At 42.2% G+C, this 11,261-nt stretch overlaps 1 protein-coding gene across 1 annotated transcript; it reads right to left on the bottom strand.

The window, feature by feature from the left end:
* Window positions 1-946: 946 nt before the first annotated feature.
* Window positions 947-3,296, bottom strand: LOC121134115 (T-cell ecto-ADP-ribosyltransferase 2-like). The gene is made up of 3 exons (XM_040731774.1): window positions 3,258-3,296; window positions 2,460-3,156; window positions 947-1,301 (listed from the first exon to the last, which is right to left on the bottom strand). The coding sequence occupies exons 1-3, from the start codon at window positions 3,294-3,296 to the stop codon at window positions 1,219-1,221; spliced, it is 819 nt and encodes a 272-aa protein (XP_040587708.1). The 3' UTR covers window positions 947-1,218.
* Between the last annotated feature and the right edge of the window lie 7,965 nt (window positions 3,297-11,261).

The raw sequence follows: 11,261 nt of genomic DNA, 5'->3' as shown, positions 1-11,261 counted from the left end.
TTCCCACTTTATGATGCGACTGGCTGTCTTTTTGTCTTCTGTAACCTGTTTATGCAGACACTCAAGGACAATTCTTGGGTCCCCTTGGCTACCTAATTTTGCAGAGCAAACAGCTCTTGGTTTGCTTGTGGTGATACACGGGGTCTTCTTGAGGTTTTCACATTTAAAACCCTTCGGCAATCCCCACCCCTATTAGCTCAACAGTCTCAGGTTTGAGTCAGACCTTGTTTTCCTGCTAGCCCTTCCAATACATTAGCTGATGTAATTATAATCTGAAATGAGTCTACTGTCTTCTCCCAGGGCCTCTTACTTCATAAAATGGGGAGTAAGGGGAGCTTTATGCACTTGGATTAACCTTCTTTGAGTGAGTACAGAGCACAGACTTCCTGGTCCATATTGCATCAAAAGATGCCAGTCTGGGTTTCTGAGATGGCTCAGCAGTTAAAATCCTTGATATGTGAAACTGCCAACCTTGTGTGTGATTCTGGAGCCTGCATAAAGTTGGAAGGAGAGAACTTGTGACACAGACTTACCCATGACCCCAAACACATTTCAAGGCATGAACATGCACACATCAGGCAATCAACCAATACAAAAATTTTTAAAATTGATGTACTTATCCATGTCTTCACAGATGATCAAAGTTGTAGAAATTGACTGACAGGGCTCAGTAGTTGGCTGTGTTCCTCAAGGGATAGGATAGGGAGTGAGTTTATCTAGGTCAGCTCTTATATTTATGACCTAATCAACTTGTCCTGCAGGACCATGTTGACAAAAGTACAACATGAATTTATTCAGTTGTATCAGGATCAGCATTAGACCTCAAGCCTTAGGAGAGTTCCTCAAACAAATAAAACAACCTATAGAAATACATGGAGTCACAGAAATCAACGTATGGTTATAGATGGTTTATTTCACTAGATGGTGACACTCATCACATATTGTGTGCTTTAAAGCTGTTAGCGCTGATGATGCAGATGAACATTGCTTTTTGATCATAGCAAAGTATCAAAGGGTAGTAAATCTGAAGTCAGAATCAAGCTTCACTGACAGACCCAGTAAGTTCCTGGAGAGTCTGTGGAAGTCGTGAATATTAAAGTAGATACCCCCCAAAATTATCACCACTTCATTTTACCACAGACCTTAGAGAATCTTCCAAGTTCTAGCCCTTTGCCCTCCCTTCAGCACTCAACCCCATGAACTGCAGGAAAGCTATTGTTACAGCTCAGCAAGAGGAAGCAGCTGGACCAGGAGACCAGGTAGCACCACAAGCAGCAGGAATGCAGGGCTGTCTCTGGTTCCTGCAGATGGGAGGAGAAGGAGAGGTTTCCATGAGAGATATCTCAAGACACAGTTGTCTCCCCTAAAGTTCAACACCCAAGAGAGTAGGTCCTAGGGGGTCAGTGTGCCTGACTAGACACTTGTGGCTTTCTCAGGATTCCTAAAGACCTTGAGTATGGATGTGAGCAAACTGATGGATCAACTACTTCCAGGGTCCTGTGCTCTAAGACACTGACTGGGGAGAAAAGCATTTCCTGTCAGGAGTCTTCCTGGCCGTCTAGGGAGCCCTCTGTGCTTTTCCTTCCTCACCCAAGAAGAGGATTCTGCATCTGAACCTTGTGAATGTCCATTGTTGAAGCAATGTGCATTCCTTCTATGTCACCTAGTGTGAACTAGAACCTACCTGTGGCTCTCAGCCTGCCTGGACTGGACGCCAACTGTTTCTCCCCGTTGGACAGCATCTTTCTGGCTGGACTGTGTACCTGGGTAGGACTTGTGCTTTCCTAGGGCCTCATCCTGACTCTGAAATTCTCTATGCAAATGTATGAAGTCCCTGTGATCATTTCCTGTAGTTTCACTTCCACTTTGAAGGACTTCTCATGTTTCCAGAAACCCCTCTGAGTGTCAAGGCAGATAGTCTATCTGTAACACATCAGGTTGGCTCCCTGGCCTCTCAGTCAAACCTAACTTCCTAGGACAACATGTAGTGGAGCCTGGATGTAAGTAAGCAAGACACTGTACATTTCTGAGTGGTGGGGAGTAGGAGACAAGATCTCTAGACTGTAAGCAAGTGATGTTCTTGTAACTGTCCAGCCCTACTCCAGTGTGACTTTGGATCTGATGGCTGAGAAATGTACATAGGTCTTCATTTTTAAAAACAGAAGGAATTTGGGGAATGATATCTTCATGTCTTCAATGCTTCTCTTTAAATTCTGAAAGCAATAAGACTAGAATACTTGTCATTTGAGTCTTTATCATTCAAATGGTCAAACTGCGGCACAGATATCTGAATAGTTGCCAAGAGTCACAGAACCACGGTTGATTGAACCTAATTACAGTTGATTCTGACTCCAGACCTAGTACAGATAGCATGGTGCCGTAATTTTCTCTGAAAGTATTAACAAAGGATTGCGATAAATGGACTAATCTTTGAAAGGCAGACAAAGACCCACACTCACCTGAGCTGTAGAAGCAATTGAAGTTGCTTTTCCCTCTTTGTGAGACATCCAGAAGAATATTGTCATTCAGTTTTCCACCTGGTGATACACTGACTTTGTGGTATACTTCATAGCCTGGAATTAACACCTCCTCTTGTTCAGAGTTGTAGGAAAATCCAGCTATGTGAACCCCCAAGCAGGTGTGGATGGTAAACAGTGTCCCACTAGCACCACCAAATCTATGAGCTATCTCCTTTTTTAAAGATGAGGAAGCAAATTGCCCAAACCGCACAGGGCCCTTCCCGCTGTAATGAAATTTGTTCCTGGTGCCTCGGTAAACTGTGTAACAATTATTGTTATTCAGAAGCTGAAGAGCTCTTGTTAAGTAGTAATGGAAGGCCTTGAAATGAAAGTTACTGGGATTTTCCTTAAATTCTCTAACAGCTTTGTTAAAATTGGAGTAGATGTCCCCAGTATACGTTACTAAAGCTGTTCCATGGTAATCACTGAAACCTTTGGGAAAGTTCCTTGTCTTTTTTATCTCCTTCCATTTTTCCTCTGCCTTTTTCCACTCAACTTTTAATTGTTTATTCATGTTGAAGTCGTCTTCTAACAACTGAGGTGCTTTTATCTCCATTTCTTGGACACAGCCCTCATACTTATCATCAAATGCATTGGGAGCCATGTCCAGATTGGAAGACTCAGTCAGGTCTGTCACCTGAAAGGAAGAAGTACAGTTCTTTGTTACTACCTAAGTTGGCTAAGTTTTCAACTCGTGGTGGGTACTGCCTGGAGCCTGCAGTATGAGATATCACATACTCCAACCTCATACATGGCACTGGCATGGTTACATTTCATTATGTTATAAGGGGTGCAGAAAGGCAAGACTGAGATCTCTGATTCTTTTGTGTTTATAGATACTACATTTTTCTATTTCTTCAATCAAATCTTTAGTCAGCATACAAAATAAAAGGCCTACCATCATATTTTCATATATTATGCATATATATCTATATATGTGTGTGCATTGTTCATAATCAGCCCACACACAACCTTCCCCCTTACTGATAACGTCTCCAAGATTCATGCCCTCTACTGTTCTCTATCTATGGGAACAGTAATATCATGAAGATGTGGGGAGGGGAAAGCAGGGTCAACAGAGTGTGGGTTGAGAATATTACCTGGTGGCTTAACAATCAAGTTAGGAGAAACATGAGAATTTTTGGTGTCATCTTCACGTTGAAAAACAGCTGCAAGCAAACATAAGGCATTGAAATAGGCGTGAACACAGGATTGTAGGTCTGCTGATCAGCTCTGGGTTAATGACTGAGTCTCCATTTCACATTTGGAGGTTCAGAGTCCTGCTCACACTACTCCAAGAAATGATTATCAGGACTCTGAATAGCTCTGCTTGGGTCCCTTACTAAAGATGAGGTGACTGAAATCCTCTGACCCCAGGATCAATCGATTCTGGTAACACACAGAGCTAGGTAGTATGTAGACTACAGGGAGAAACAGTCCATATTTTAGTAGAACTGTCATAGTCCCTGATATTTAACTTTCCACATCTGAATCTACTTAAATTCTTCTCCATATCTGAGTAGCTCGTGCCTCACACTCTGCTAGTTACCTTTGAACGACTTTTAATGCTGCCAGTATCCTCTGTGATTTGGATGTGTTTGTCCTACACAGGTCCCCAGTGTTGCCAAATGAAGGTGGGGAAACCTTTAACAGGTGAGGTCTCCTGGGAAGTGACTAGGTCTGGTAGGACATCACCCTCAGAAGAGATCACTTCACATGTGAGAATCTGCTCAATTCCTACATGAGCAACTCTGGTCCCAGAACCTCTCTGGCTCCTCTCTTGCCATGTATCCCCTTCTGCACAGGGCAATGACTTCTCTGCCTTATTGTGATTCTGCCAGGAAAACCCTAACCAGCCAACATTGCCATGATATTGAGACTTTCCAGCTATTAGAATGTGAACTGAATAAGCACCTTGACCTCATAAACTTTCCAGTGACAAGTATTTTATAATAGTAATAAACACAAACTGAGGAGATACCTAAATGGGTAAAGCACTTGGCTTGCAAACAAAGATCTGAGTTTGATTCCCAGAACCAATAGAAACCCCACACAGACTGAAGATATGCAACTTGAGTCACTTTGTCTCAGTATGAACTCCTGCAATTTGTGACAATTAAAATTCCCCCTGGGAATTTGTACCTCAATAAACACATTCATCTCTCTCTCTCTTCTCTTACTTCCTCCCACTCTCCTTCTATCCTGCTTTATATCTGCACTCAATTTTCCAAGATCCTACAATAAAAAAATAAATCCGTGTTCCCAACACATAGGAGATCTGGTGCAGGAGTTCTTTGAGGTCTTGGTTAGACTGAGCTACACAGCAAGAACATAGCTTTTCACATTCTTAAATTAGAAACGGATAAATAAAATAAAAACGAGGATACAAGCTAATGTTTGCTTGGAGCTGGTTGGAAAATGGGATTATGAGGCTATTTCTTGCCCAGAACTGAACTTCTGGCTTTAACCCTTGAGTCATAGACACAGACCCCCTCTGATAAACCAACTGCAGCCCTCAGAGTTTTCTGAGCCCCTTCAATTCTGGAGGCCTTCACCTTCAGAGGACAGAGTTCAAATTTGTCAAGGTACCTGAGCAGATCTTTGGTGGCTGGGTCTCTCTCTGTCCTCTTCTATCAGCAAGTATGAAGAAGTATCCTGTGGGCAGTATACTTTCAGGGTGGATTTGAAAGGGAAGCCAGATGTTTTATGACCTACTTGACTTACGTATTTTGTGTATTGTTACTATAAATTTTCCTTTTTCCAAGTGTTTTGTTTTGAGGATTTTGTTTTACTTTTGTTCAAGACAATGTCCCATTAGCCCAGATTGGCCTCTTCCTAGTTTATGTAGCAGAGGAAAACCAGAATTCCTGATTCTCTTGCCAAAAAACTAGATTTATTTGTGCAAAAATAGAACCCAAGACATGGTGTTGCAAGTTAATCACTCTACCAGGGAAACTGCTTTTCCTGCCTGTGTCTATATCAAAAATAGTTAGGCTATTTGGTGATACCCACAAAACTGGTGTGTGTGTGTGTGTGTGTGTGTGTGTGTGTGTGCGCGCGCGCGCGTGTTTCAGAGAGAGAGAGGTAATACTGCAGAAAGCAGAAGTTGGTTGATCTTTGTCCTATAAACCAGTCTTACAAATTACCAAATTACCTAAAAGCCGGTTGTGGTGGTTCACATTTCTCTCTCTCCCTCCTTCCCTGACACCTTCCCTCTCTCCCTTCCTCCCTCCTTACCTCCCTCCCACCCCCCCTTCTCTATTTTATGTGCATTGACTTAAGGGTGTGGAATCCCCTGCAACTGGAGTTACAGACAGTTGTGAGCTGTCTTTTGGGGGCTAGGCATTAAACCTGAGTCTCTAGAAGAGCAGTCAGTGCTTTTAACCCTTGAGCCATCTCTCAAGACCCTAGAAGAGCCTCTGAATTTGAGACCAGCCAGGTCTTCATAATGAGATTCTGTCAAGGAAACAAAGTTACCACCAAATCCCATGAGCCCTTTAGGGGAAATAGGTAAAGGCGAAGAAATGTGATGAAGTTCTTTAAAAAATGTTCTTGTTGATTCTTTGGGAATTTCACATCATGCACCCTAATCCCACCCATCCTCCAGCTCATCCACATGTGCCCCTCACTCTTCTTGTGTCCCCCCGGAAAGAAAATTAAAAGTTAATTACTAAATGAAAGATAAAAATTTTTAAAATGGAGGAAAAATGCTATAAAAAATAAAATATTGAAAAATAAATCTATCAATTGAAATTAAAAAACCAACTATCTAACCAAAAAACAAACAAAAAAGAAAAAAAAACAACAAAACCACTCTGTTTCTCCATTTTTCCTCTCCGTTTCTTCTTCATCTTTCTGGCATTGGGAGCTGCTGTTTATCATGAACTATACTCTTTGTCTAAATATCTTTCCATTGCAAATGTTCGTTGTATGGTATGTGCTGTTGGTCTGATTCAAGGCCCCCGGCCTCTAGCATATCATCAACACTAGATTCCCAGCAAAGTCCGCAGATATCCTACTGTTGCTGCAAGACATGAAGACCATATTCCACAGGACCAGTACCTACACACTCCAGCAGGTCATAGATAGGGGAGATGTTGGGTTGTCCCAGTTCAAATATCTTGTTCTGTACCTGGGTGGCTGCTGAGTTGGTCGTTCCTTGTGATGGGAACCTCTCCCTTTAGGTGAGGGACAGGACCAGTTCTCAGATGCCTGTGTTGAGGGGTGGGGCCCTCATTTCCAAGTGTGGGGGTCCAGCTCTCCTATTAGAGTCGAAGCCATTTTTTCCATGCCAGGGTCATTGGGGTCTTTCATTCCAGAGCTGGTAAAGGACAAGGTCAGCGCTCCAATAAGGAGAGCAGCTATATCCTGGTTAGTGAGGGGAAGGGGCCAGCACAACAAGAACCTTGTACTTGAACTCATGGTTGAACACTGGTTTCCCATAGGTCCCTGTGGAAACACAGCAATGGATAACACACAGACTCCAGTTGTAGCAGGACCAACGAACATTTCCCACCATATGATACGACTAGCTGTATTTTTGTCTTCTGTAACCTGCTTATGCAGACACTCAAGAAGTATTATTGGATCTTCTTGACTACCTAATTCTGCAGAGCAAAACAGCACCTGGATTGCTTGTGGTGATACACGAGGTCTCCTTGAGGTTTTCGAATTTAAAACCCTTCCATCATCTCCACCCCTCTTAGCTCAACAGTCTCAGGTTTGACTCAGAGCTTGTTGTGGTGATAGCACCTACAATACATACAGCTCATTAGAATTATAATCTGAATTGAGTGTAGGGTCTTTTCCTAGGGTCTCTTCCTCCATAACATGGGGAGTAAGGGGAGCTTCTTCTTCTTGGACGAAACCCTCTCGCGGTAAGTACAGGCACAGACATCCTGGTCCACACATGCTTCAAAGGGTGCCTGTCTGGGTTGCTGAGGTGGCTCAGAAGTTAAAATGCTTGTTGTGGGAAGCTGACAACCTGACTTTGATCCCTGGAGCCTGAATAAAGGTGGAAGGAGAGAACTCATGACACAGAGTTGCCCATGACCCATAAACACATTTCAAGGCATGAACATATCAGGCAACATACTAATTCTAAAATTTTTAAAATTAGTGGGTTTATCCATGTCCTAAGAAATGATCAGAATTACAGAAATTAGCTTACAGGGCTCAGTAGCTAACTGCATTTCTGAAGGAATGGAGTAGGAAATGGCTTTATCTAGGTCAGCCCTTACATTTATGGCTCACTCAATTTGTCCTTGCAGGAGCAGCTGTGACAAATATAAAACATGAACTTTCTCAGCTTTGTAAGTGTGAGCATGAGACCTCATGCCTTAGGTAATTATCTCAAACAAATAATACAACCTATAGAAATACCTAAACACAAAAATCAAGGTGTTATTACAGATGGTATATTTCACTAGATGGTAACATTTATTCCATATTGCATGCTTTAAGGTGTTGCTGGTGACCACAGAGATGAACGTTGCTTTTTGATTATAGCAAAGTATCAAAGGGGTAAATTTGAAATCAGAGCATAAAGTTTCACTGACAGATGCAGTAACTTCCTTGAGTGTCTGTGGAAGTTGTGAATTTTAAAGTAGATATCCCCCAAAATTATCACACCCTTCCCTCTACCAGAGACCTTAGAGAACCTTCCAAGTTCTAGCCTTTTGTGCTCCCTTCAACACTCACTCCATGAACTGCAGGCACGAGAAGACTACAGCTCAGTGAGAGGAAGCAGCTAGACCAAGAGACCAGGTAGCACCACAAGCAGCAGGAATGCAGGGCTGTCTCTGGGTCCTGCAGATGGGAGGAGGAGAGGTTTCCATGAGAGATATCTCCCCTAAACGTTCAAAACTTACATCCAGTTCAACACCCAGGAGAATAGGCTCTAGGGGGTCGGTGTGCCTGGCTAGACTCCTCTGGCTTCCTCAGGATTCCTAAAGAACTCAAGTACCAGGAGGTGAGCAAACTGATGGATCAACCACTTCCATGGTCCTGTGCTCTAAGACACTGACTGGGGAGAAAAGCCTTTCCTATCTGAGTCTTCCTGGCCGGCTAGGGAGCCCTCTGTGCTTTTCCTTCTTCACCCAAGAAGAGGTTTCTGGGTCTGAACCTTGTGAAAGTCCATTGTTGAAGCAATGTGCATTCCTTCTATGTCAGCTGGTGTGAACTAGAACCTACCTGTGACTCTGAGCCTGCCAGGACTGGAAATCAACTGTGTCTCCCAGATGGACACCGTCTTTCTGGCTGCACTGTGTACCTAGGGTCATGCTTTCCTTGGGTCTCATCCTGACTCTGAAATTCTTTGTGCAAATGCTTCAAGTCCCAGTGATCACTTCCTGTAGTTTCACTTCCAGCTAGAAGGACTTCTCATGTTTCCAGAAACTCCTCAGAGTGTCAGGGCTGATTAGAGCTATGACTGCTCATTTCTCAGTAGTGTATCTGTAACTCATCAGGTTGGCTCCCTGGTCTCTCAGTCAAACCTAACTTCCTAGGACAACATTTAGTGGAGACTGAATGTAAGTAAGCATGACACTGTGCATTTCTGAGTGGTGGGGAGTAGGAGACAAGATCTCTAGACTGTAAGCAAGTGATGTTCTTGTAACTGTGGAGCCCTACTCCAGTGTGACTTTGGATCTGATGACAGAGATATGTACATAGTTTTTCATGTTTAAAAAAGAGAAGGAATTTGGTGAATGACATCCACATGCCAAGTAATAAGTGTTGAATGCTTCTCTTTAAATTCTCCTAAGCAATATGACTAGAATATTTGTCATTTGGGTCTTTATTATTCAAATGGGGAAACTGAGGCATAGATATATGGAAAGTTGCCAAGAGTCACAGAACCACTGATGCTTGAACCAAATTAGAGTTGAGTCTGACTCCAGACCTAGTACAGATAGCATGGCGCAGTAATTTTCTCTGCAAGTATTAAGAAAGGATTACTATAAATGATATTTCAACTATGCCTTGAAAGGCAGACACAGACCCACACTCATCTGAGCTGTAGAAGCAATTGACTTGCTTTTCTCTCTTTGAGGGGAATTCAGAAAAATATTGTCATTCTTTTTTCACTTGGTGTTACATTGACTTTTTGATATAATTCATCGACTGGAATTAATACCTCCTCTTGTTTAGGGATATAGGAAAATTCAGTTATATGAATCCCAAGCAGGTTTAGTGATAAACAGTGTCCCATTTGCACCACCACAAAAACTATTAAGAACTATCTTCTCGTTGAAAGACAAAGAAGCAAACTGTCCAAATTGCACAGAGCTGTCCCGCTGCAGTGAAATTTGTTCCTGGTGCCTCGGTAAACTGTGTAACAATTCTTGTTATGCACAAGCTGAAGAGCTCTTGTTAAGTAGTAATGGAAGGACTTGTAATGAAAGCTACTGGGATTTTTCTTAAATTCTCTAACAGCTTTGTTAGAATCTAAGTAGATATCCCCAGTATAGGTTACTAAAGATGTTCCATGGAAATCATGGTAATCTTCTGAGTCCCTCCTTGTCTTTTTTTTTTCTCCTTCCACTTTTTCTCTGCCTTTTCCACTCAAGTTTTAATTCCTCGTTCATATTGAAGTCTTCTTCTAATAACTGGGCTACGTTTTTCTCCATTCCTTAGACATATCCCTTACAATGACCATCAAATGCATTGGGAGCCATGTCCAGATTGGAAGGCTCAGTCGCCTGCCACCTGAAAGGAAGAAATAGGGTTCTTTGTTACTACCTCAGTTTGCTAAGTTTTTAACATGTTCTGGGTGCTGCCTGCAACCTACATCATGAGATGCCACATACTCCAGCCTCATACATGGCACTTGCATGGTCACAATGTCATTATGTTATAAGGGGTGCAGAGAGGCCATGCTGAGGTCTCTGATCTTTTTTTTTTTATTTGTGGATACTACATTTTTCTATTTCTTCAATCAAATTTTATTTGGCCTACAAATTAAAAGGCCTATCATGATATTTTCATATACATATATCAGTGTATATTGCTCATAGTCATCACCACACAACCTTCCCCCTTACTGGTATCTTTACATAACTTTCCCAAGATTCATGCCCTCCACTGTTCTCTAACTATGGGAACAGTAATATCATGAAGATGTGGGGAGGGGACAGCAGGGTCAGCATATTGTGGGTTGAGAATATTACCTGGTGGCTTAACAACCAGGTCAGGAGAAACATGAGAATTTTGGGTGTCATCTTCACGTTGAAAAACAGCTGCAAGCAAACATAAGGCATTGAAATAGGCGTGAACACAGGATTGTAAGTCTGTTGATGGACCAGCTCTGGGTTAATGACAGAGTCTCTATTTCACATCTAGAGGTCCAGGCCCCTTCCTGCTCACACTGCTCCAAGAATTGATTATCAGGGCTCTGAATCTAGTGAGTCTTCCTTACTAGAGATGAGGTTACTCATATCCCCAGTAAGGAGTTACGATTAATGAATCCTGGTAACACACAGAGCTAGGTAGTGTGTAGATTGCCAGGGAGAAACAGGACATATTTTAGCAGAACATTCATGGGCCCTGGTGTTTTGTTATTGTTACTGTTTTTTTCTTTATACATTTTTTAAAATTTAAATTAGAAACTGAGACAGTAGGCCAATGCAATATGGAATATAATGTATTTATTTACTACACACAAGCTGAGAGGACAGAAAGCATGGCAAGCTTCCAGAGAAAAGAGAGAGAATACTTTTTCTTTCCTTAAATAGCCCACCTGTG

This window comes from Mesocricetus auratus, unplaced genomic scaffold (genome assembly GCF_017639785.1).
Source record: "Mesocricetus auratus isolate SY011 unplaced genomic scaffold, BCM_Maur_2.0 Super-Scaffold_4256, whole genome shotgun sequence".
In the NCBI taxonomy this organism is placed as follows: domain Eukaryota; kingdom Metazoa; phylum Chordata; class Mammalia; order Rodentia; family Cricetidae; genus Mesocricetus; species Mesocricetus auratus.
Note: the sequence above shows the minus strand (reverse complement) of the source record. Positions and strands in the feature narration are given on the sequence as shown.

Bases quoted from the DNA above. Each gene is read 5' to 3' on its own strand.
- LOC121134115 (XM_040731774.1), bottom strand. From the start codon at position 3,296: ATGAAATGTAACCATGCCAGTGCCATGTATGAGGTTGGA. The intron at 3,157-3,257 runs GTATGTGATATC...TCTTCCTTTCAG, and splicing joins GTGCCATGTATGAGGTTGGA to GTGACAGACCTGACTGAGTC. The intron at 1,302-2,459 runs GTGAGTGTGGGT...TCCCATCTGCAG, and splicing joins CAATTGCTTCTACAGCTCAG to GAACCAGAGACAGCCCTGCA.